The sequence below is a fragment of the Zonotrichia leucophrys genome, chromosome 1A (genome assembly GCF_028769735.1).
Source record: "Zonotrichia leucophrys gambelii isolate GWCS_2022_RI chromosome 1A, RI_Zleu_2.0, whole genome shotgun sequence".
NCBI lineage: Eukaryota > Metazoa > Chordata > Aves > Passeriformes > Passerellidae > Zonotrichia > Zonotrichia leucophrys.
This window is the reverse complement of record NC_088170.1, coordinates 5,949,124-5,975,740: the sequence shown is the minus strand read 5'-3', so window position 1 is coordinate 5,975,740 and position 26,617 is coordinate 5,949,124. Positions and strand designations below refer to the sequence as shown.

At 42.0% G+C, this 26,617-nt stretch overlaps 1 protein-coding gene across 2 annotated transcripts in view; it reads right to left on the bottom strand.

Moving 5' to 3' along the window:
- Nucleotides 1-4,012: 4,012 nt before the first annotated feature.
- Nucleotides 4,013-26,617, bottom strand: part of KDM5A (lysine demethylase 5A) — a 49,065-nt gene continuing 26,460 nt past the window's right edge. The window contains exons 16-28 of one of the 2 annotated variants that reach the window (XM_064736355.1): nucleotides 25,654-25,778; nucleotides 25,326-25,476; nucleotides 24,037-24,154; nucleotides 20,929-21,284; nucleotides 20,289-20,427; nucleotides 19,237-19,416; nucleotides 17,229-17,390; nucleotides 15,696-16,247; nucleotides 14,681-14,824; nucleotides 11,782-11,941; nucleotides 11,065-11,285; nucleotides 8,618-9,028; nucleotides 4,013-7,121 (exon numbers count right to left, since the gene is read on the bottom strand). In XM_064736355.1, the coding sequence (XP_064592425.1) occupies nucleotides 6,909-7,121; nucleotides 8,618-9,028; nucleotides 11,065-11,285; nucleotides 11,782-11,941; nucleotides 14,681-14,824; nucleotides 15,696-16,247; nucleotides 17,229-17,390; nucleotides 19,237-19,416; nucleotides 20,289-20,427; nucleotides 20,929-21,284; nucleotides 24,037-24,154; nucleotides 25,326-25,476; nucleotides 25,654-25,778 (2,932 nt within the window). In that variant the 3' untranslated portion in view covers nucleotides 4,013-6,908. The remainder of the gene's footprint in view (nucleotides 7,122-8,617; nucleotides 9,029-11,064; nucleotides 11,286-11,781; nucleotides 11,942-14,680; nucleotides 14,825-15,695; nucleotides 16,248-17,228; nucleotides 17,391-19,236; nucleotides 19,417-20,288; nucleotides 20,428-20,928; nucleotides 21,285-24,036; nucleotides 24,155-25,325; nucleotides 25,477-25,653; nucleotides 25,779-26,617) is intronic. The other variant, XM_064736364.1, reaches the window with a different exon arrangement.

Sequence of the window (26,617 nt, the reverse complement as noted above, 5' to 3'; positions counted from 1 at the left end):
AATTTACAACTACTGGGCTGGTACCTACTCAAGATATTTTGTTATTTACAACTACTGGGCTGGTACCTACTCAGAACACAAAGTTTCCATTCAGGGAGGAATCCAATACTCAGCTAGTCATTGGCTGATAGAGTGAGAGGTCTTCAGAAATTTCTCAAAAAACACGCTCTCTATGCAAAAGCTGACAAAGTGAAAACTTGGGCATTCAAAAAATGGTCAAAAAGAAATAAAATTTGGGTTCAGTTTTTCCAGCTTCCAAAACTCAGAATTACGGCAGATTTTTTTTAAAATCCTTGCACTGCCAGGAGATGTTCTCTGTTAAAAACATCACAGGCAGCCCTTGTCTGAGCACAAGCAGTGAGTGAGAGCCCCTGTTCAGCAGCAGAGTTTGTCTCTGGTCAGCAGCAGCCCCAGGCAGAGGAGGAGGCAGCAGAGGGAGCTGTGCTGCCGGGCTGCTCCTCTCACCTGCCCTGCTGAGGCCCTGCAGGCAGAGGAAGGGGCTGCACTCCCCAGCACTCATCCCCTGCACTGAGGGGGCTCTGAGATACAACCTGGAGCCTCCACTCAGCTTCCCAGGTGGAGGGAATTCTGCCTGAAGCAGGAATCACAAACCTTCACACCATGGCTGATCCCATCTACAAGCCATTCCTGTTCTGGTAGTCACTTGCAACATATGGCACCAAATCTCTTTCAGGCTTATTCATTGTTCCTCAAAGCAAAAAAAAAAAAAATTAATTAAAAAATTAAAAAATAATCTGTCAGGTTTGATAGCTTAAGGCAATCTTATTTGTCTGAGTGCCAGAGATTAAAAAAGTCCAGCTTCAAAACAGATGCAGCTGATGGCTGCAGAAAGCTGTCCCTTCCAGCCAAGGGAGGAGTGGCAGTGGAGCAGGGCACCAGGCACGAGGGACAGAGGGTTCAGCAGAGGCACAAGGGTTTGGGCTCACTCACTGCACCCACACTAAAAGAGAAGTTGCCTTGAGAGCCCTTTTGAGGGAACAAAAGAGCTCTCATGAGCTTCACTCTGCCATTTTTGACTGTCAGATTCCAAGCCATGTCACCCTCTGGCCACCCTGAATTCAGTGATGCTCAGGGGGCTGACCAGATCAAGAGGTCCCATGGGGAAATACACCCAAACAGAAGTATTTCCACCATGAACACGAATTACTTCCCTCCAGCCAGAGAGGCTCAAGCCATCACAGCTCTTTTTGACAAGGACACTTCATTCCTCATCCCTGCAAGCTAACACAGAGGGTCAGGCACTGCTTACCAATCATCTGACAAGTGCTGACATTGTGGTTTCATAAGTCTGTCACAAAGTTTTCATTTCCTTCATTAGTGAAGGAAATAGGAAAAAATAAAAGACATGGTGATGTGTTCAAATAGAATTACTTGAAAACATGTGGAACTTTTTGTTTTGGTGTTCACCATAACTGGGATCTAGAGGAAAAAAGAGACTGGTCTTTGATATTCTGATTTACCTTGAAAGGTTCTTGCTACCAGGTTTGAACTGCACACTCCCTAGGGCTAGACCAGAACCTGTGGATTCACACAAGCAAACCAAGAAATGGCTGTTTTACTGCTGCCCAAATCTGGCCCTGGTGATGCCAATGGCAGTCTGCAGTCACAGCTCCTGTGCAGGGAGCCAGGCAGCCCCAGGAGGGTGGGAGGTGAGACCTCCCTGCTGCAAAGGAAAAGCAGCTTGGGAGGAGCAAAACCAAAGTCTGCAAAGGGAGTTTGTGCTGATTTCTTTTGGCCTCACCTCCCTGAGAACAGGGACTGCCCAAGGGGTAATGGAAAGGCCCTGGTGGACAAAAGCAAAGAAACAAATTTTTTCTCTGAGATGACCAGAACTGAGAAACAGGGACACGGAACAGCTGCTGCTTAGGGCAAAGCAAAATGAGCTCCTTTTTGCAGAAATCTCAGGTGTTGCTTGTCCAGTAGCACTCTCTGTAAACAGAAGTTACACAAAGGTCATGCCCACTTTCTGCTCCAAAGAGGAATCTGACCCATCATCTCCCCAGAATCATTACTCAGCAAGAAAAAAAAAAAAAAATCCTGTAAGTTATGAACACTTCTCCCATGGCTGTGCACTCTTCCGTTATTTATTTGTTCAGTTTTGAGTACTCTCTAACTGCCCTAAATGCCAGTCTGACCATTCCAACACTATTTGCAGCAGAAGCCAGAGGAAACCAGTGAAAACCCAGAAAGTGAGAAAGTGGGCTGTGTTCAAACCTTACCAGTGAGATACAAACCTGGAAATGGGTTCCACCTGTGGAGCCTCCCCTCTGGCAGCAGGTGAGAGCAGCAGCACCACACTCCTCTGGGGCTGTCCTTCAGCATCAGGCAGTGATTGCACTTCCCCACCAGGTGTTCAGACAAGGGAACGGCCACCACTCTAACCCCAGCCCAACCTGGCTGCCTCCTTTGATGAACTCTATGGACAAGGGGACAGCAGTGGGTGTTCACCCTGACTTACAGCAAAAACAAACTTGGGGGAGTGGATGGACAACCTGCAATGGCAGCAAAAAATGGGGTGGACTTCAATGCTCAGGCTTCAGCAGCCACCAGTTTGAAAACTTGGAGATAGCTGCAAGTGCAGTAGCTCAGGTGTTTGTTCTTACCCACAGTGGTAAGCTCTCAGTGGTACAGAGCAACTCAGATGGCATCAGACTGTGCTGGCAGAGGACTGGAGCAGCAGAGCCCCAAACACAGGAGGAGGGAACTCCCATTCAGTTGGATCTTTCCTGGCTGAAGTGATGTGCTGATGGAAAGTTTAAGTCCTGTATCTGAGAAGATCTTGACCTAACATTAGCCAGAATGAAAAGGAGTCAGCAGTACTTGCAGCTATACAGGCCAGCCCTGCAGGAGGCTGCACAGCCAAAGTATGAGCAGCAGGTTAAAGAAAATAATTTCCCCCTGTATTCAACACTTTTAAGCTGTACCTGGAGTAACACATCCAGTTTTGGGCTCCCTGCAACAAGGACCACCAAGACTGTGTCAGGAGGCTGCAGCTCATGCCATGGCTCAAGGGAGGCTGAGCTGGATTTGTTCAGCTTGGAAACCAAGGCTGCTGGAGCTGCAGTCTCCAACTACCTAATGGATGATTAGAGACAATACAGAGCCAGACTCTGGCAACAGGCACATTACAGCAAGTGAATTTTGCACTGAAGATGCTACAAAACCAAATGGGAAATCAGAGAAGTTGTTGAATGCTCACCCCTGGAAATGCTCAAAATTTTATTGGGCACAACCCTGAAAAATTATACCTACTTCTAAAGTCACCACTGCTCTGGTCAAGAGGTTGACCCAGATGACCTCCAGAAGTGCCCTCCAACCTAAATTACTCCATGATTCTAAAAACTGAAAAGATCAGTGCAAGTTTCACAGTGTGGCTGATATAACAGACACGTGCCTGTTTCCTTATGCTGTGTGACTGTGTTCCAATCCCTTCAGGTAATTCCTATAATATCAGCAATATTAAGTTGCTGAAGACTGTTAAATCTTCGTTACCAATGGTCCAGGCTGCACCAGCATTCAGCTACAGATCTGTCAAAAGCATAAATCCTAAAGGCAATGGTGCTGAAGGTCAGCAGTGACATTTATCTCTCTGCAAGCAAAGCTGCCAAATTCCAGGCTCTGTTTTTCACAAGAAAAACCTGAAAACACGTAGTTTGTACAAGCTCTACAAACTCAAGCCCTGGCCATTTTCAGCTCTTCACAACAGCTCAGGTAATTTTTTTGACCTTTTGTGTCAAGACACATGAAAAGAAATAACAGCAGCAGTGGCAAGCAGCCTTTGTAGACTACAGCATTAAGACATGCACCTTTCTAAACACATGAGATAATATTTTTGTGTACTGAGATTTTGTCCCCAAAGCATGAGAGAGTTTTCCCACAGCTGTAGCAGACCTGTAAGAACATTTTTGTCTTGGCTTTGGCTGGCTTCTCTGCATATGCTTTTATAAAAATTCAAACCCCTAGGATCTGGAGACAACACCACAGCTGTAGCTTTGGGTTTTTCAACCACTAAACTACAGGTTTTTCCAAAAGTTAACATTTATTCATAAGTTCATACTATCAGCAATCCTTTGACAGGAATTACGCTCTTAAAAAACAAGCTTAAAACAATAAGATGTAAAGCTAATAATGGTCTTCAGTTTATGAACACCTTATCCAAAAGCAGACAAGACATGTGTGACCAGAGAAAAGTGTGGCAACCTCCTTCCAACAGTGGAACAGAGGCTCTCCACGTGGCTACATGAAAAACAGCTACTAAAAACGTGACTTTTGCATATGATTTGCACATTTCTTTCTGTTGTTTGCTCTTTCTTTCCTGTGCTTGTTACAAGCAGAACGATCACAGTTGCATTGTAGAGCTGTTTGCTTCCATCTTGCTGTCACTAGTGCTTCTGTCAACACTCTCCACCACACCTTCTACACAGAGAAACAGGAACATGCAATGCAGGTTTACTCAAAGATCTCTTTTCCAGTTGATGGCAATTACATACAACGACTTCATTGCAACAGAGAATGCAGGAATGGATACCAGGATATGCTCAGTGGCTAACAGGAGATGCTAACCATATTTCCCCTGCTGTGTCACAAATTCTAGGAGTCAGGAAAGAATACAGAACACTGGGATTCTTTAAGAAATCTTGTACTAGTCTACTTCTGGAACGATTAAACATCTGTGACAGATCGTTGATCCACTCCATATGGGGAAACATTTATGTAGTACCGTCAGTTAAAGCTTGAAGGAAAAGTAACAACTGCTTAAATCAGTTTAGCAAAACTAAGTGTACATTGAGAAGAAAAAAAATAAAGTAATTGGAGGCAAAAAGAGGGTATGTCTATCTAAAGCATAGACTCCTTCATAAATAAGTAAACAAATAATACTCTTAAATTTGCTAGGGTGCCCGTTCAGCCACATGCTTAACCACAGCTTGCTTTTGCTTTTAACATCACATTAAGTCTTTGGGGAGCAGGGATTAGAAGTCTGTGTCCAATTTGCACTCAAAGCTCCCAAGACTCTGGATCTTCTGTGCTCCATCTTATTTCTTTTCCTTTTGCACACTTCCCTCTTCCCAGGTAGCAGGCACACATAGAAGAAAACAAAGTTCTGTCTACCTGAGCTGAGTTGGTTTTTTTTTTTGGATGGATAATTCTGCCAAATAAATAAACTTCCAAACATCAGAGAACAAGAGAAGGGACACAGAACAGTCAAGACAGCACACCTTTGTTTTTGTCAATATTTCTTTAAATCCCAATCCAGCTCCTAGTAAGACTGGACACTACTTACAACACTCCTAGAACTGCAGAAGAATGGAAACAACAGGGAGCGAGTGGAGAGGGGGACAAAGACAGCCCAGGGCTGACTTCAGACATTCACATACACAAGGCCAGCATCCACTGGAGTCATTAAGGCCCAGATGCCCCACTAATAGGAACAAACCCAAATACAAAGGTAGCACATGAAATGTATTTACCTATTTAAACACAGGCAGCTGGTCAAGCTAGAATGGGGAAGGTAACTGCTAATTCCTTGTACTACAAGGAAGGAATGGAGTAAAAAAACCCAAGCCCACGGGCAGGTTTTTGCTTTGTGAACCTCTGTCTGTGCTGCTGGTTAACAGTGGTAAGTATAAAAAAATCAAAGAAAAATAATCTATTTATAGAACAAGTCAGTAGTCTGAGACATTTAGAAAAAAGTAAAAACAAGTCCTTCTTTAAAAATGGATTTACTAAAACAACTGTCACCCAGGATGACCCCAAGCCCTCTGGTCCTCTGGCAGAGCCAGGGGCAACTTCCACCAGGAGCTGCTGCTGATTGTACACTGGTACACACCCAGCAAGGGCAGCAGGGAGGGGTCTGCACTGTCAACAGGATCTGCAGACTGCTTGCTGGTATCACAGGAGGCCATGCCTGTAGCCCGGTGATACTGGAAAGTTGTGAGTGAAACTTTTCACAGAAGCACGTGTCAGTGTAACCTCTGAGGTAAGTGGGCTGTCTTCTTTCCTTCCCATCCCTGGGTACACATCTCAGAAGCTGTGCCCTGGTACAGCTGGGCTGTACCTCCTTGCCAGCTCCACACAACTTCAATGTGCAGGAGTGCAGGACTCTAAGCAAAGCCTAGAACAGGAGAGAGCATCCCTGTGGAAAGGGAAGCACTCTGCTCTTCCCAAGTTCTGGTCTAGCTAGACATTATCAATGACTTCTGGCCCTCCTCAGGACAGGAAGATCAGTTGTTTCCCACTGAGGAAAAACAATTTGCCTAGTGGAGTAGAGTTGGGTTTCTTTTTTGGTAAACAGAACTTTTGCTGATTTTTGCCATTATGAGCTCCTCTGCCCTTTAGCTACAATAGAGAAATTAAAAGAAATTCATCCACTTGCTCCCACCCTTATAGTGTAGTGTTAGCTGCCTGGATTTGGAGGCAATTTCATTCTCCCAAGACATTGCTCTACACACTGGGTTGGCATGGAGAGGTGAAAGAGAACTTGCAAAGTCACCTCCTCAGGATAACCAGGTGGGTTAAGAGCTCCAGCCTGTGCCCACCAGCTCCAGGCCAGCTCCACTGCCAACATGGCCTTCTAACACCCTCAAGTGTCCAACAGCCTCGAGTCTGCTCAGTCCTGAGAGCAGCAGCCCCACTCCAGGATGGAAACACTGAGGTCAGGAAGCACTGGCTGGAGCTCTCCTCAGGCAGGGTGTGCATAGCTCAGTGGGTGCCTCTGTGCCCTGCCAGGGCACTGCAGGGAGGAAGGCAGCAGCACCCAAGGGACCAGCTCTGCTGCACGTCTGTACATCCTTGAAGAGAAGCTCAGGAGCTACATCAGCCTCAAACCCCTCTCCTCCTGAAGGGTTCCAGTGGTCCATTTCCAACAAGTTCTGGCCATGGAGCAGTTGCTAACTCGTCTCCTTGAGATCTTCCATTGGTAGTTTGTAGCTCAGCAGGAAGGGAGGAGGTGAGGCGTGGGCAGGGCTGCTGGGCCCCTGCAGGGGCTTCTTTGCACAGTTTATACAGATGTAATCCTCATTCTCAGCCATCTCTGGGGACACCCCAACACACACCTGATGGAACCACTCATCACAGCCCCCGTCACACTGCACCCAGTCCACCTGCAAGAGAGCAGCACGCAGCTTGTTACAAGGAAGGACACACAAACACAGTTTCTATCCAAATACCTTCTGTTAAACACACCAGAGCCACCAAGAATATAAAAGCTCTGGGGCAGAAATTAATGCCCCTGCAGAGCTTGTTTAAACAAGCTAGTTCAGTTTAATGGAAACTAACTCTTCCAACAAACTTTGCCCCCTCACTCTACTACTCCTGAGGAAGGTGACTCAGCTCTCCTCAGATGTGCTAAAACACATTTAAAATGCTCAGAGATGGTTATTTCAGCACAGGTGAGTCTCCAAATACACCCTCTTAGACTGCATTATCAAACAGCAGCTTTCGTAAATGTAAGTCCTAAGTGTGAGAACTTTTAAGCTACAATACAAACTTTGAGTTGAATCTGCTGTAGAACAATTTGGAAAAGACAAAAAATAAGTTAGAATGTAGGAAGCAAAAAAGATTAATTATTTGATTCTGTAATTCTTTGAATAAAAGTACATGTTAATTGGAGTCAGTGGGCACAAACTCCAATTTGCAGGGTAAGAAACACAGATCCCTCCATTTTAATAGCATCCACTGGTACAGCTATAAAAATTGTTACTGCTGTAGTTCTGCTTTCCCCTTATAGGGGAATGTAAAACTGTATCAGAAAAACAGTAGTGGCTGTGTCAGAAAATCAGTAGTGGCAACCTATTTAAAATGGAGAAACAGTATCATCATACAGATGTTACTTTGGTTTGTAGCCAACTACTCCTGAACAAATTTTCCAAAGTGATTAGTAATGGATATCAACAGCTGCAGCTTCAGTCATTACATTCCTGCATCTGCCAAGTATGGCATTCCCCTGCTGAAAGTAGAAAAGTACAGAAAAAACATTTTGAAGACATTTTTGATCATCAGTCTGTGTTAAAAGCTGACAGTCATGACAGGCAGTACCACAAAGAGAGACAGATCAAGTTTGTTTTGTAATAATCTAATCAAGTCTAAAATAATTGATTATTTATCTCCAACAAGCAAAATGAACCACTGAAGTTTGTAGATCACTCAGCCTGCAACATCACTGTTCCCAGAGTGTATGCAAGAAATACAGAAAATCTATTTCATTTAGGAACATCACACATCCCACTCCTGCTCAGGAACACAGTAAAGCTAGGAACATTTCTTTCTGAACCACAGAATTAATCCTTTGAATCAGCCAGTGCATGTTCCACACAGTCAACAGAAAAACACACAGTTTGAAGCAGTCAAACTTCCCAACCAAAACAGAGCACCTTTTCCCAGATTCTAGTTTTCCATCCTCTCTTTTGAAGTACCTAAGAGAATAAGGAAGTCCTACAGCTTAATCTGCTAAATCCCTGTGCCTACCAAGTACTACTCAATCATCTCATTTCTAACCACACCACTTGGGTTTCTCACACTGCTCAACTTAAATATTCCCTGGCACAGGGGGTCTGACTTAGCACACAATTGCCTGTGACAGAACTAAGGGATAACTCACTTTGTCCTTGCAGGGCCTTTGGCAGTTCTGAGCAGCACACACAGCATTCTCATCATCTGACTCCTCTGCTCCTGACCAGTCATACTTGGAAGGAATATCCAGAACCTTCTTCTCTCTCTTTTTCTCTGTGCTCTCCTTGGCCAGTTCTACCTTTGCCACAACTGCCTTCTCTCGCTTCTTCTTCCGCTCCTCTTCCTTGGCCAGTTTCTTTGCCAGCTTGTTCAGCTCCTTGGTCTTATCCATAGTGAGTTTTAGCTTCTTCTTCTTGGGTTTTTCCAGTTTTTTCAGCTCTTTAGATTTTTGCTTCATATCTCCAAAGAACTGCTCTGCTCTCTCCAGTTTTCGTTTCCGCTTCCTCTCAGAAGAGTCCCTCCCTCTCATTTTCAGTGGTTTTTCATCCATGCTGTCATCCTTCATAGAAAAAGATATATGTATTACTCAAAGACAAATTTGACAAATTTCCTGCAAACTTACCTCTACTTTTATCCTGATATGGCATGAAGAAAACTAGTCAACAACATAATGCTAGAAATTCTACACAAAAAAAGCACTTAACTTCATTTTCACCATACTATAAAAAATTCCTAAGTGTTATCAACTGTGTCAAAGTATAATCAGCCAAAAATACCCAGTGGAAAAAGCAAACTATCAGCAAGGGTAAGAAGGCAAAATAAGCAATAATTACAACTCCCTTCTCACATTGTTTTTAATAGAAGTTGAGAAGATTAATCATTTGCGAGATGCTTATTTTTCATCCGAGGTCAGTCTTGCCTGTAATTATTTTCGAGAGAAAGCAACTGCTGTTTTGGAGATTAAGAAAGAGTAATTGGTGAATTCTTAAAATGTATCATCAACTCAGGCAAGGAGAGAAAGCAACATCCATTATTTGAATGGCTTCCAAACCGGCAGACATTGTAAATATCCTGGTGTCATCAAGAGCTCTTAAATAACAGATTCACATCATAAATGGAGTTTAAAACTGGCCAGCTCTGTCCCTGCAGGTAGCACTCTCAGTGACAAGTCCCATTTATACCTGAAAGATTCACTTGTGTAGTCCTTTGTACAAATGGGACTGACTGGATTTCAGTCAATGCAGCTATATACTTTAATCTTAATTATTAATAGATTAAGAACATACTATAAACCAGTAAAGAGACTGTTTACTGTACACTACTTAATATAGCTACTCCACCCAAAACCAAATCCTCTGCAGATTATTTCACAGAAGTCCACTTATTTTGTATGTAAACAGACATAGAATACATTCAATTCAAAATGAGCAGCTCTGGTCAAGCAAGTATTCATAAAGGTTAACCAGAAAAAGTTGTAATGCACACATACTCTACACTCCTCACCCCACTCCCCTGAAAAAAGCTTTGCTTAACTACTAATATAACAGGCTGGCATATTATTTATAAATTACTATTTGTTGTCATTAAAACTGCTTTTCAATCAACTCCCTGCCCAAACCATTACACTGAAAGAACATTAAGGTTATGTAGTACTTGGGCTGAAAGGTGGTAAAGCAGCAGAACAGGGAGGCAGGGGCAGTTCTGTACTCCACACTTCTGACTGATGCAGTCTGGCAATACTTGAACTCACCCACTGAGCATGGATGGCATGCAGAAAATGAGACATCTCATTGTTCACAGCATGCAACCTTCCATCTTGTGTTGCTGTACAGCACCAAAAAGCCAAGACAGAACCAGCTTCTTATGTTCTTCCTGTACAGCTCAGTAACCCAACAAGCCATCATTAATCCAGATGGTCAAACTGACCCCTAGCTGCAGTTGAAAGATGGTGAAAAAGAGGTTCCAGTTCCACTCTGGCTCTTCAACCCAGCAGCTTGAGTTGAAGCTTCAAAAGAGGGTTCTCTTCATAGCAAAGTGATTCTGACTAGACCTCAGAACCCGCAGATGAACCTGCCTGATCCACTGGCAGCTGAGCAAAGTAATCAGGACCTCTTCACAGTATATCAATAAAAAATTGCTATGTCCATGTTATTCTGAGGAAGGATATGAAACTTACTGTCTGTATTATCAAAACATGTTTCCCCCAGTATCATATAAGTATGTTATATAAGGTAAGTGTAACTTCATCTTCCTAAATGTCTCTTGTAACTCGTTTGCAGATGAGTTCTGTTTCCAGGCATAACAAGAGGAGTGTTTCCTCCCTTAACCTGTTCTCTTCTAAAATAAAGTTTGAATATGGAACTACTTGAGAAAAGTATTCTAAATATGGTTAACTGTGGAGGACAGTGCTATGGCATGAGTGATCAAGAACTGAATTTCTGGATCGTGTATTCTGTTGTTTTCTGTAATCTACTACTCTCCCCAGGTGAAATACAAACATGACAAGCTGAGCACTCAGCTATTCAAGATCACATTTATATAAATCCACCAACAGAATGTGGTGGGAATTTTGTTTCACACCAGAGAGTTCCCTACCTCCATGACATGAAGAAACCTGTCCTCAGAGGGCGGATGAGTGGCCTGTAAGATCCTCCAGATGTGCTGAGTTTCATCCAGAGACACCTCCAGCAGATCTCCCACCATCATCAGATCCTCCAGCTGAGCCTTGGCCCCAGGGGACAGCTCCAGCACGGGGGGCTCCAGGCTGCGAGGTACCAGCGGGCTCTTGCGGGGCTGCTTCCTTGGAGTGCCAGAACCTGCCAGGCAGAGCCAAGACACAGAGTCCTTCAGGCTGGAAAAGATCTGGGATTACTGAGTCTGTGCCAAAGCCACCACCAAACCATGTCCCCAAGTGCCACCACACCCACATGGCTTTTGAACACTTGCAGGGACATGATTCCATCACTTCCTCAGGCAGCCTGTTCCCATGCCTGACCACCCTTTCAGTGAAAAAAATTTTCCTAATATCCAATTTAAACCTCCCCAGGCAAAGCCACATAAAAGGAACAGATCAAATCCAAAAGAAATTCGGTATTTTTTACAACATTTTAAGGTGGGAAACAGTAGCAACCAAAACACATTGGCACAGGTTTATGTATCAAATACCAGGAAACTAACTACAATGTAACTCTGCTGTACTTTCTCCAGACAGCATATCCTGTACAGCAGCGTGGGTAACAGAGCAGTTCCACTCCTCACTGACTCATCCCAGTTATCTACTTAGTTTTATCTCAATGTATACAAAGCAAATACCTTGAGAGCAGCTTTTAGAAGCAGAGGAATAGGCGTGTTCAGCACAGAAGGAGGGAGCAGTCCACATGTGTGTCACCACCTCCTCTGATTTAATGGGGATTTCCTCATCACAAAACAAATTGGGCTCCAAGCTGCTGGAGGATTTCACACTGGCATTGTCCTGAAAAAGACACACAGAAAACATGCAACATCTGAATCCAGAAAACACCTACTTCAAAGTCAATTTTACTTGGACTGAGCAGTCTGCTGCTCCTAAAGCCCTCCTCTGAAGCACTCCATCAGGGATACCAAGATCAAAGGTAAAAATTACATCCCTACTTACATGGTGGATGAATACAGGAGCTATGGAGATAGGTCAGTTTATTTACAGCTAGTGCATGAAAAACACTTGACAAGTTTCCTCACTCAGCACCTTAAATATGGTCTTCAGAAGTCAACATGATGAAAAGAGGTTTTTTCTGAGCCTACATAATTTATTATTTTGCTTGAAAAGTCTGACTGCAAGCCCATGAAGACTTTATCTTGCATAAAGCAGGGAGCATGCTGACTAAATTACAGTGACTACAGAAAAAAATGATTTAAGATTTTGTAGGTATGGAAAAAAGAGCATTCCAGCACAGCAAGATATATCAGCATAATGGCAATCAAATGCTGTCCTGGGATCAGTACTTTTATGGCAGTGTTAAATCAGTTTAAATTAGGACCAAACACTGAAAGAAGAGGGCTGTCATGAATATTTCCAAGACCAGTGCTCATCTCAGTGTGTTGAGTAAGACACTGAACAGCTCAAGGTATTGGGCAAGAATTTTTGACATAACAAAGGAGTTAAAGAATGGTAATCTCTCTCTCTGTGGCCTTCAGTTGTATGTTTAAAAGAAAGTGATGTACAAACTAATGATTTCTGTACAGAACTACAAGTGGGAAATTCAGATTTCAATTGCTCAGATGAAAAGGTAAAATAAATATACTCAGAAAGAGGAAGGTATTTCTCCCTACACAGTAAAGAAGTTATATCTTGAACTACATTAAAAGAAGTTCAGGGCTAACATGTAAATTTTAAAATTTTTTTAAAAATCATCATTAGTGGCCATAGACAATACTGGTGCAAAGAAATGAGAAAAAATACAAGGCAAAAAATGAAAACAAATTACAGGTGATTTGACCAGTGAATGTGTCTGCTTGGAACAAACCTTAATAAAAGCTACTGCACTCCTAATTAAGATTTACTGGCAAGAACCATGTTTTAATTAAGAGATATATAATATAATCAAACAGATCATATTTTCATACCTACTTCTGTAACAACTGTGCATTTGAGAAGCCAGAGACTGTGGCTTTCAAAATACAGTCTATAAACCCTTAGGAATTCAGGATTAATTCTACAGGGTCCACAACAAGAGCAAACTCATACACGATGCATAATGATCTGTGTATTTTTTTAAACACACTGGAACACATCTATGTATCAAAAACTGAAAAAAACCCCAACCCTTAAAAGTCAACAGTATAGAAATAATTAAATTCTGAGCAACTCAGGGTTTGGGTTTTTTAAAATCTTGTGTCTCCTAGTTCATACCTGAAGAATGTGATTAGCTACCTGTAAATTTGTCTTCTATTCCAATCATCTTAGTGGACCTAACAGAACACATTTCTGGTCTCTATCAGCTTTGCTTAAACAGATTTTTTATGATGAACATCCAAATCAAAAGGGTTAAGTATGAGATTTCTAAATTATGACAGCAGAATTATTAAACAAATGAAACTATGCTCTTGAAAAACCCTGAGATCCTGGCAAGTACATGCCATCTTTCCTGACATGTTTTATCACAGCCTCAGAAAATGCCTTATAAAGAACCCTGATGCAAAGAACAGTTTTGGGAATTACTTTTCTATATAAAACTAAATTAATTAAAAGCTGTAGCACCAACAGCAATGTATTCTTGCTGGCATTTCACAGGGGGCTGTAAGACAAATCTGTGTATTTGCATCAGGCTGCTGAGAAACACAAAAAATAGGAGATTATAGCACATCATACCTGGAGAATGTGCTGTCCCTCTATAAACCAGAACATCTGCCTTAGAAGAATTTACATGTCTGTTTAAGATAACATCTTTAGAGGCAGAGATGACACAATCAGTAAAAAGAAAACACTGCTCAAGAAGAAACTGTGGCATTGCCTTTGCCTCTACATATTTCAAAGGGACATTTCAATACCTTGAAAACACATTGTTTTCTCCACAACTGCCTTTTCTCATGCAAGTTCTCTAGATAAAACACTTCAGAAATTTAACTGCAGTCACAATTTCTGTACTGAAACCAGACATTAACTTTACAACATGATCCAGACATCTTGTCTCAAAAAATTCCACACTACAAAATGGAACACATGCACTTGCTTTATACAAGGGCTGAATGAAGAGGAAGGTATGAAAACATGAACAAAGCTCAGGCATCAGGAAACTTCTGACACAGCATGCAGTTTTTGAAGGCTAATCTTTCTGCTGTTGCAAAAACTTTCCAAGAGCTCTTCATATAAATAGTTATATTTATGACTGGTGGTATCTCTGAATGGGGCATAAAGACAATGTTCATCCTCCAGGGTGTTATAACTACAAATCCCTTTTTAAGTGTATCTTTTTCCTCAGCATTAAAAGCACCTTTTGAAATTCAAAAGGAGGAAAGGACTTTGGAAATTTTACATAAAAACATTAAATAACTTGACAACAGTTGAGAGAATGTGGGCATTCAGATAAAAATCAAGAAGTTCCTCTTCTGCCACAGGCACTAGGGCAGAACATACATAGACAGTTTTAAATACAGTAAATATTCTGGAAAAATGGATTAAAAGACAGGTGTTCTGTACTTATTCCATGCAAACAAACCTCTCTGGATTACCTACCTTTATGTCATAGCCATATGTCTCCCTGATGTCTTCATCAGAGTCTGTCTCTTCATCATCATAATCCAAAGTCTGCCGTGGGGATGAGGACACACTCCCTATCACTCTGTTAAAGGCTGACTGCTGGAAACTTGTCAAGTGCCCCTAAAAAAATGGAATATGGAAATGAAGCAATAAAATTTCCAGGAAAAATCTGTAAAACCTAAAGAGTTATTAACAAAGAAAACAGTGGTTCTTTTGGCCTGAAGATAACTGCCTGGACATGAGAAAAGAGACCAGTTACAGCAAGATGTGAAAAAAGATAGGGAAACATCCAAGTAAAAGGTTTGGTTAGATTCTGATTACCTGTATTTTAATAATAGTGACTGGAAAGATATAGATATTGTTCTTCAGTGCTACAAATTACAGCTTCTTCACCACAACATGAGCTGACCTCACTCTCAAGGTGCAGAGGTCAGCTACAGAATTATCAGTGTTTGACTACATCCCTTGCTGAAATTTACTAACAAGACACCAAATGCCTGTGAATGGCAATCCATGAGAAGTTACAAATATTGAGAGATTGGATTCTGTCATGAGGAAAATGGAATTTGGACACCAAGGTGGTGACTATTTTACACATTTTGAGGCCTGTACTCAGCTGTTACAGCTGACCTGATGTTTCTTACGTATATGATGCATAATGATCTGTATCTTTTTTTAAACACACTGGAACACATCTATGTATAAAAAACTAATAAAAACCAAGCCTTAGAAGTCAATAGTATAGAAAGGATTAAATTCTGAGTAACTTCAGCAGTTGCTGTTGACAGTGAGTATAGAGGAATAGATCTGTTCCTGAAGCAGCAATGTACAAAACGAAAGCCAGCCAAAACATGTAGAGCTATGAACTAAGGAAGAAGTTTCACCATGTGTAATCTTCAGCTTTTCACTGCCCTCCCCTCTCCCCCACCCTTCTCCAAGAAAAGCAAGGCATTTTGACACAGAGGGAGCAGCAAGACCTTGCCACGCCTACCTGCAGGTCCGGGTTAGCTGCTGCCTTCTGCAGCTCCGCACTGATGATTTTCTCTGTTTTCTCGCGAGCCGCCTGCTCCACCATGCGCTGGCTGAGCACGGAGAGCTTGGCCAGAGCAGAGGAGAGCTCGTCGGTGGCCAGGGCCTGGCGCGCCCGGTCCTGCCAGCTCATGGCTCGCTCCGTCAGGCACTGCAGCGCCTCCCCCTCGGGCAGCCGCACCGGCAGCTTCTGCAGGGACACCAGCAGCGACAGGATGGTCTCCAGGCGCGGCCGGCGCGAGCGCTGGCACAGGGGACACAGGAACTTCACCTCCTTGGCCTGCCAGCTGGAGCCCTTCTTCTGAGAGCTGCTCTTGGGCAGGGGCACGCAGCCGCTGTGGAACCAGTCCTTGCACAGCTCGCACTGCAGCATGAAGCCGCTGGCTGTCTTGCGGCAGATACAGAACTTCACTTCCTCGATCCGGTCCACCATGGTCATCTTGGCCAAGTTGGCTGCCCTGAGAGCGTGCATGGCTTCAATTTCCTTCTGTTCCCGCTCCTTGAACAGAGCCACCTGCCCAGCAAGGACAAAAACATGTCATGATTTTCACAGCTAAGAGAGATGTAATTTTATTAACAAGAAAAAAAAAAAACAGCCAACTCAGATCAAGAGATCTAAACCTAGCCCAAAATTTAGGAACTACATGATCTAATTCAAACTTTATCTGAGATACCTCCTCTTCAGTTGCTCATTACTCCCTAGAGTCCTTCTGGTAGAGACGCTATGCAAACTTTAGATAACCTTCTCACTATCTACAAAGTTTCTGAAGTTTAGAATTAAATCTGTCCTAAGGCCACCAGAAGCACAGGTTTTGACTCCAGAGAAGAAATCAGGATCTACTCCATTGAATTGTTACTGAGACAATGGAGTAGAGCATTGTTTCAGAAGCATCTGAGTGACCACATTATCTCCTGAAGAAACTTGCAGTTCCTTAATGTTTCCATTCAGGTAACTATAACCAAGCATACTTCAGTAAAATGGACTGTGTATAAGCCATATTAATGACCCTGCATATATTTTCTTTGTTACCAGAGAAAGGGCAGCCAGATGTCAGCAAATTATTCTGATAAGCAGCATGAGTATCCTCCAAAAAAGAGGAACCAGATAAAACATTCTCTCCAGCCCAGTGTCCATGACCAAGCATTTGCAGGCTGATCACAAAACTGACCTAACCAAATATGTGTTGGTCCTGGTTAAGGCAGAGCTGCCCCTCATTATTTTCACATTATTTCAATAAATGTTAATATTAGATGAGCAGCAACAGATACTAACCCAAGAGCATTTAAGTCTTACACACATCCAATGGTATTAAGTACCAGCAGTTACACTCTGAACCCTACTTTCACTGCAATTAAAGTTGAACTACATTCTTGTGTCAAACACCAGATTATGAGGTATCTCTTTCAGTGAAAGTCATTTATCAATGGATTTCTATAGACTAGAGATGACTTAAGCCCACACAAGCAGGAGACACCACCTTTCACTGCTCCTTACCACAGCTGCAGCATCCCTGGCCTCCTCCAGCCCATCCTCCAATTCACTCAGGGATTCCAAGTCAAGATCTTTCTCCTTTTCCTTCTCCATCAACTCCTTTGCCCTCTTCCTCCTGTTCTTACTGCTCCCATAAACACCGATATCAGTCCGTGGGCTCAGAACCTGGAAGCACCAAGGAAACTTATCCATCAGGGACATCTCAAAAAAGGACAACAGTGGCATCAGGGAACAAGAACTACTCAGCAATCTAACCCTTTGATACCTGTCAACCAATAGGAAAAAGAGAATAAACAGATAAGGAGAGAAGTATCTCATAGTTATGGAACTGGAATGCGATCAGCAACCAGTGACATGGCAGGTCAAACTGAGAGCCACCGTGTTTTCTGATTAAATTACAGAATTTAACCAGATTACACCTTCATGTATATAGCTAACCAAAAGACTACACGCAGTTAGACATCCATATTTCAACATTCCCTTCAGGGGCTGTGGCATTCACATTCTCTGAAAAATCCCTTTGCCCAGGATTTTTCTCCTGGGAGGCTGAGAAGCCTCAGAGAAAAAGGAAAACAATATTATCTCATTTGCTTCTCCTGTGTTGTGCTCACATGTGGAATATGTTTGGAGATTGTTTACCCACGGGTGATTGTTTTATTGGATTCTGGTGGGAATTGTTTGACTCATTGACCAGTCAGTGCCAAGCTGTGTCAGGACTCTGGAAAGAGTCATCAGTTTCCTTTATCTTTTGAGCATTCTTTAAGTATCCTTTTCTGTTTTCTTTAGTATATTATAGTTTAGTATAGTATTCTTTAATACTATTTTATAGTATCATAAAATAATAAATTAGCCTTCTGAAAACATGGAGTCAGATTCATCATTCCTTCCTTTCTTCATTGGGGCACCACACAAATTTATAGGGTTTCCTTATTGTATCAAGTCTTAATTATTTCATATTTACATCAGCAATTTGGTGCCTGAAAAACCCCTAGAAGTACGCTATAAGCCTTTCAATATTGATATGAGAGGCTGAAAAGTAATTTTAAGGACAAGAATAAAGCTTTAAGTCATCATGACTAGTTGGAATGCATACTCAAATACAAAATCTAGCAAATTAAATTCAATACAGGAAAGCTCAAATTGCTACATTTAGGAAAATGCAAAACCAGAACACATTAAATAACTAGTTAAGCAGAAGAACATAGAGAAAAAGATGTATCTAAAATGTGTCTATCACAAAGTGAACAAAAATGAGTGTGATGTGGTTGCAATAGGGAAAATCCCATTGGAAAACATTAAACATCAGTATCCCCTTTGAGACACAAGATGTAACTACTGCACTTCACACAGCACTAGGGAAAGTCAGAGACTGGGGATTCTGTCTGGATTTGGACAGCTCACTGAAAGTGAAGACAAACCTCAGAGAATTAACAACAACATAAGAGAATAAAAATACAGCCTCTGAGAATGCAGTTGAACTGGAATTGTTTTCCTTCAAAAGGGAAGTCTGTCAAGTAGATATGACAGATCTTCAAACATATGACTGATTTTTATTAAAACAAGGACAGTCACTACATTCACTGAAGTGAAATAAACAGTAGCTGACTAAATTGTTTTTATAGTTAAACAGTTTATAAAATACCTAATCTATTTTCTTAGCATGTGAACAGTGAGGCAAGTGAAAACATTAAACAATTTGAGATAGGTCTGCGTCCATTTCAGGCCTACATTTCTTCAATGACAAAAAAAAAAAGCTTTACTTTCCCTCTTCTTTGACAAGTAAGAGATGAGGTTGTCTATACATAAAACAGGACTAACCAGACTGCCTCTTTGATTCTTTTCACCCTAGAAGAGCTGAAACTATATTCTGAAAAGGATCTGTAATCCAGTGTAACTGAACCAGCTCTTCCCTCCAGACACCTGAGGGTCATCATGACCAATTTCTGACACAGCAGTGTGTTCTTCCCTTCCCTTACTCCCTTCTTCAGACAGGGCAGTGTGTGCTGCTCACCTGTAGCAGGCTGTAGCTGGAATTCTTCTTGAGGAAGGTCCTTCCCGTGCGCTCCCTCCAGGCGCGAGCTGCCGCCACCTGGGACTCGAGCTGGGGCAGCGCGTCCAGGCGCACCGGGATGGGCCGGCCCTTGGCAGACAAGCTCTCCAGCTGCTCCAGGTAGGCGTAGTTGCTCCCATTCTGGGGTGAAACAAATTTTTCTAAGCCAACAATTCCATCATTCTATCAGCTGCCAGACTAATTTCAAGCCATACACTACTTTGAAACACTGCCCTCCTTTCCTTTCCTACGGAACTCTGTTTTAGGCAGTGACAATCTACTGTTATTTTAAATAATTCTCTCATACAGCTTTTATTTTAACAGTCATATTGATATGGCCAGCTGGCTTAGGGACTAAGACAACATTCCATTTCCAGACAGTTATCTAAATGCTGTCTGTTTAACAGCAAGAGCTGTATAAGGGCTGATGTGAAATCTGTTGGAATTCTCATTTCAGCTCCCAACAATACGTGGTATAAGATAAGCAGTTCTAGTTCAGCAATCAGAACCCACAAATATAACACAACTTGGAACCAAATCATGTGGGTAGACCAACAGAAAGGGAGGTTTCTAAACCAATTCATCTTTTTCAGAAAATCCTGGCCACCATTGCCATTAAATCTTGCCATTAAAAAAACAAATTTCCATAAAAACCAAATTTCCACAGGCAGATCCAAAACTGAAAACCTGAGAGCACCCTTTGCTGCAGCTAAATATTTTCAGTGACAGCATACTGAACAGTTCCAAAACCAAATACCATATCATAATGAATTTGCTGGCTTTTATATCTGCCCTGAAATACATAAAAGGAAGGGAAATAGAAATTGGATAGCCAGTGGGGAAAACAAATGCACAAAAAGAAAATCAAGTACATGAGCTCTGGTGAGCACATTTAAGAGCCATAACAAGGCTTCTCTTTAGACCACCTTTGTGAGGAGAGGTGCTAGGAATAAAGGACACATCCAAATAAAAGAGTGCAAGCAGAAGATTCCAGGCCCTGCTGTGACCCCTACCTGAATGGCCTCCACTTTGGCAGTCCAGTCTCTGGCTCGCTGCAGGGCTTCTTTCAGTGCCAGCACGTTGGGCAGGTACGCAGGGATGTTCTTGGCCTCGTTCACGATACCCTCCAGAGCCATCATACTCTGCCGTGGTCTAGAGCAAGAAAAAGCCAATTCCAGCCTTCTCTCAAAATACCAGTCATCTAAAGGCATAAATTTGACAGGCTGGTGAAGCAATTTAACCACTACACCGCAGGGTAGGACACCATGGTTCTATGCTTGGAGGCTACCACATAACAGGAGGTGAAAAAGCTGATGGGCTTGGCACAATCAAGCTTAGAATGGCAACCATCACACCCCCTGAACACCAGGAAAGCTGTCTCTTGTTGGTAGCTTAGTCAGAGCTCTTTGTGGAGAGGGATGAATAGCAAAGGCAGCAGCAACAAGCACAGCCTTATCCTCCTGTCACTGTGCAACATGACAGGGAATCAACATTTCTGCAATTCAATCTCAAATCCAACTCTGGAACAATCTAACTAAAAAAACCCCAACAAAATAAGAAAGGCAACTACAGCTTCAAGGGCCCATGTTTTAACCTCACAAGAAGGACACAAAAGGGTGTGGCCTGTAAGAACAGTTTGTAAGGAACACTCACCTGGCCTGCAGACAGACCTTGGCCTTCTCCTCCCACCTCTCTGAGACTGTGAGCAGCTCCTGCAGCTCAGCCATGGCTTTTTCTACAGCGTGATGTGGTGCCAAGCCCACACCAGAGTCAATCAGCTTCTTCATCACGTCCAGGGTGACTCTCTGGGGATCCAAGAGGGTGGACCTCACCTCATCCAGCCACCGTGCCTGCTGCAGCTCCTGCTTCAACCTTGGCAGCTCAGGAAGTTCAACATAAAGGCCAGAGCCCATGTCTATCAACTCCTGCAGCTTGGAAGAGTCTGGGATCTCATCGATCATGGCTTCCTGAGCACGCTCATGAAACTCTTCCACATCATCGAGCAGATTCTGAAGTAACATACAGCACAAATCAATTAGGGAAAAACACCCACAGGATCCAAAAGAAAATGCAACTGAGGGATCAGCCAGCTGTGAATCTGTATGTGATCATCACATCATCAGTCTGAGCTTCTAGACACAATGCCAGCTAGCTGTCACAAGCCATCAAGTGTGACAGAAATTAAGTAACAGACCATCTAAACTTATTTGATGGCCTAATGTTTCATGCCCTAGGCACATCAGTTGCATCAAACTCTGCACCTAAAATAGTACAACTGCAAATGACAACAGCTCCCAACAACACAGAATATTCAACACTGCTCAGTCAATAATAATTTTAAAATAGTGGGGAGAAGGGGGACCTCGGCAAGCAGGTCATCATTTCAATAGTGTCAGGGGCATTACAGTAATGACAGCAACACAAAGCAGAAAATAATATGCTGAGGAGAAATAACAAACCAGAAATGTGTGAGAACACGAATACCACAGGTCCTAAAAATAACAATGGTGAAGTCTGAAAGTAATATTCCCTAAAGCAGGACTACCTCTTTTAAGCATCAGGGATTTATTGCACTAAAGAAAGAAATGAAAATGCAAAACCCTCTTATTAAGGGAGACAATTTCATAGAAATCCAACTGCACTGCTGCAGTTGTCCTCATCCTCATGTTTTGGCACTGCAATGAAAAAAAAAATCAAAGACAGCAAACAGGAAAGAATCTGTGCAGGAGACTCATTCAAGGACATTCAATCAGGATACTCCATGGATTCACCCTCAAGTCTGTTACAAGACAGGCATTTCTGACAGCAGGCCAATAGCACAACCACGAGCAAACCCTGCATTTCCTAACCCTTAGCTTTCTGCCTTTTTTGGCTGATGCTGCTTTTCATGTCTGCCTGAAAATCAGAAGGCATTTATAAGAAAAAACAAGATCTACATGATAAAGATTTTGATTTAGGGAACATACTCTGAATGCTTCATAGTGGCAATAGTAAATTAACGTTACAGTTTAATAATTACAATGCCTTTTGTGTTAGAAAATATTCATCATCCAACATGACAATTATTTTGCTATTCATCATGATGGATAATTGCATTCAAATGCCATGCTACAAGCTAGCGAGTGCTTAGGCATAAATGATCATTATCTGAATTCATTCAGAAATGAAAAGACTACAGTTTGTAATCAGAAAAATGATAATTATTTATTTATTGACTAGTGATTATGCTGAGGCTTCAAGAGCATGCACATGCATAGGCAGAGTACTTGAACTACAACCAGATTCCTTCCTAATGCTGAGGGGTGGGGGAAGATGGACTAGCTGGGAGAAGGCATTAGACAAAAATACAAGCTGAAACTGTTAAGAGTTAATTATATGCCTGCAGCCCTCTCATCTATGAATTATGTTTTAATTAGAAGCACGTTTTAAATACATTTTAAAAAAAAGCCCTTCTGAGAACAATCTTACATGTCTACCTAATAGATGATGATAACATTTCATTAATAAATATTAGTATTTTTACTAATACTAATAATATGTGTAATTACATACTAATGTGTGTGTAAAGAAGTGAAGTAAAACCATCTTATCATATGAGGATGAGAAAGCACTTTCCACTTTATTAGATGCCAGCCAAACTGGTAAAGAACACCCTTGAAGGACAAAGACAGCATCAACAAGCCTGGCAAACCTGCACACTAGAGCCCTATGGTTTTCTGAAGGAAATTGTTTTCAGAAAAAATGCCAATATTACGTAAACAATAAGAAATTCCAATGTAACATCTCTCTTATCAACACTGAACTATCATGGAAAAGTTTATATAAAATTCATGACATACAAACACTTAAGGAAAAGAGGCCTTCTAAAAAAAAAAACTAACTTATTTTTGAACTGCATGTTTGGCTATGTAGCAGCAGCTGCACCTATGGTAATGCACAAGATTTTAGGCCCTCTAGTACTACACAACATCTGTAAAACTGAGCAAGCAGAGCATGCAGGTAAATAAGCTATTAACACACATCTCAGGAAGCATTATTCTAGGCAAAAAAATCTTTATTAAGGATGTTTCTTAAGGAGTTTTCTACAAGTTGGTTAGTAGGTGAAACGTTGTTTAGTATTTCATCACCAGTGACAGAGAAACAAATTAAGACTGCTGCTGAAAACACTTGCTATGATGCAGAGTGCCAGAATGATAAATGGTAATAGCAGCCAGGGGAATCAGTATGATCTGGATTACTTATTAGTCTAGATTCAGCCAGAGACAGGTGCAAAGATATATATGAAGGGCAAGAAATGCAGGCCATGCATACAGATTAAGAAGTCTGTAGCCTGGAAAGCAAGGCTGAGATGTATTTATGGAATACCAATGTGGCACTGCTCTCCTGCTGCCCTGAAAAAGCACACCAGGGTAACACTCAGAGGTTTCTACAAAAACATATAAAGGGTAGGATTTAGCCAGAAACTGAACCTCTACAGAGAGCATTAATGATGGTGGAATAAGAGTCACTGGTTCAGAGATTTAGAACTGGGCTGTCTGGATTAGTGACAGGGGAAGGGGATCTTCTATCTTTGTTTAGCAGCACCATCACATCTGACAACACCTATTGTACCAGGCACCTGGAAAAAGTGCACACATGTTTTACATCAGAAGCTTTTCATCCTCTACACCAGGCCAAATTGTCTGTTTAAAAAAGCATACTACCACAAAACAGAACCAAGTAAAAGGCACAACACGAGCACAGGAGCAGATGCAATCTTACCTTGACTTGTCGGGCCTGGCTGATGACACAGGGCAAGCTGAACAGCTGCTGCACAAATGCTTTAAGCTCCTCCATTGTCAGCTTGGTCCGTGTCCTTCCACTGTCCTGGCTCACTCTGCTGCACAAATGGGCATAATTAAATATTAGGTGAGAGATAAGATGATAATCCTATTCACAGTGACAGAAATTATCTATCAGGATTACTGAGAAGTTACCAAAAACATTTAATCACCTAAGAACTCAAAAAGAAAAATGTAATTTCAACTCAACAAGAACTCCAAAATCCTGAAAACAAAATTTAATACAATTCCCTTAAGTCCCTTCAGGATCATTTACCCTGCCCTTCAGAGGTACAATTGTGTAGGTGAGTTTCAAACTGAGTTTGTCACAAGTAGAAGAATATAGCCCCATGAAGTCTGCTTTAGGCAGCTCAGGAAGTTGTCTCACACATGCCAGGTACTAACAAGAAGTCTGAAATATGTAACAGCAACAAGCCCTGAACACAAGTCTTGTTATCCAGTGCTTTTTCTCTCTTGTAGCCAGAGAACTGCTGAAACTGACCTTGCAAGAGAGGATTGATATTCAGTGGGACAGGTTCTGCAAAGACACTTCCATTAAACATCCCTCAAAGCAAGTGTAACAAGCCCACTGAATGGAGTAAGAGACTTAAAAGTGACACACTGCATCAATTAAATACTTGGTGTACAGATCTCTGGCAGGCACAACTTCCCAAGTACAAAACAGATTTCAAATACTGAAGAGCTGTTCCCCGCTAATGAATCTACATTTAGTAAAGAAAAAAAAAAAATCTATCTTATGCTATGGACTTAGATAATGTTGTAAATGTAAAATTTAGATTAATGATCAAATATAATTACACACCAGCTAAACCTCAGAGGGGAATAAAGAATCCTGCAGGCTTTGATTTGCTCCAACAGACAGTGATGAGGAGCAGTGGCTGCAGCAGACCAGCTGTCTCTCCCTACAACTCTCCCACATGTTCAGCAAAACACTTCATCAACACACACAACTTCACCAAAGGATTTCACATTTCAGCACATAAGTCAGCTGAAAGCAGAAGGTTTATAACATTCCAGCTAAGCCCACCTTTGGGCCATTTGTGCCACTCTGCCTCCACTCCTCCCTACCTCTCAGTGAGTCACAGCATTAAGGAAAGGAAACACTGAGAGAAGATTGCCCACAGTAAAACCTCAGAGTTTTTAATTCTTCCAAGTAGAATGAAGTAACAAAGAGGCAGATGGAAAGTACTGAAAAGCTGCCTACCCTACCTGTGTTTTTGCTTTTTGCTCAGAAGCAGCTGTGCTACTGAAGCACAGGTCTCTGCTTCCTTCACAGCATCTCGGAGCCTGCGGAAAAGATCGTTCTCTGGGTATTTCCTATCTTCAGCATCCTCCAACATTACTCTCAGCTCAATCACATCTGTAAAAAGAGCACATCAATTATTTGTACGCAAAAAAGAAAGATTTTAGATGGCTTCAATGGCTTTCAATCAAGGTTCCAACAGCATAGTTCAGTTTGAAATGCACAATGCCAATGAGAGGACAGAACAAATGTAGGAGTTTCAGGAAATCCTATTAAGAATGACAGAAGTCTGACCTTTCTTGTGGTTGAGATTGGCAGACAGAGCCTCTGTAACTCTACTGACCCAAGTGTCGTAGGACTGGGCTCTAACCTTCACTCCATACAACAAAGAAGGAAGGTCTTCCAGTGGGTACCGGTACCTGAAAGTGTGGAAAAAGACAAAGTTTTAATGCCCACATGAAAGTCAGGATATTGATAACATTGAGTTTTTCCAGCTACAGCAAGGCCAGAAAAACAGAACATGCATGTCACTATCACATTTTCTGAAAAATCCTTTGCCCAGGATCCTTGTTGTCATCTTATTGCAGGGGTTCCATATCATTGTCTCCTTATCACAAAAGTTCCATACCTTCTTGGTGTTTCTCATGGGCAGCTCCTCAGGGCACTGTTTCTTCCTCCCACAGCAGCCACTGACTCCAGTTCCCTTCTCACCCAGCCCCCCCACTTCTTAATAGCATCTTCTTCTCACTGCTCACAGCTGTGGCCTGTTAAAAGTCAAGCCTGTTCCTAATCTTTGATAATTGGCACAGCTGCAACTCCTTAGGGGTAAGATTACTTCCTACACTATCTTTATTTTCTTATATTACACCCCCCAACAGATTCCTCTCCTGGGAAGCTGAGAAACCTCAGAGAAAAATGAAAACAATTTTATCTCATTTGCTTCTCCTGTGTTTTGCTGCTTTGGAATGTGGTTTGGAGATTGTTTATCTAACATGTGAATTGTTTTGACTTAATGACCAATTGTGATGGTCATGACCAAAATGACCAATTGTGAAGGTCAAATGACCAAATTACTTAATTGTTTTGACTTAATGACCAATCACAGTCAGGCTGTGAGGAGCATGGTCGGACTCTGAGGAGCATCTTTTTGCCTTCTGTAAGTATCCTTTCTCTATTCTTTAGTATAGTTTTAGTATAGTATTCATTAATATAATACCATAAAATGATAAATTAGCCTTCTAAGAACATAGAGTCAGCT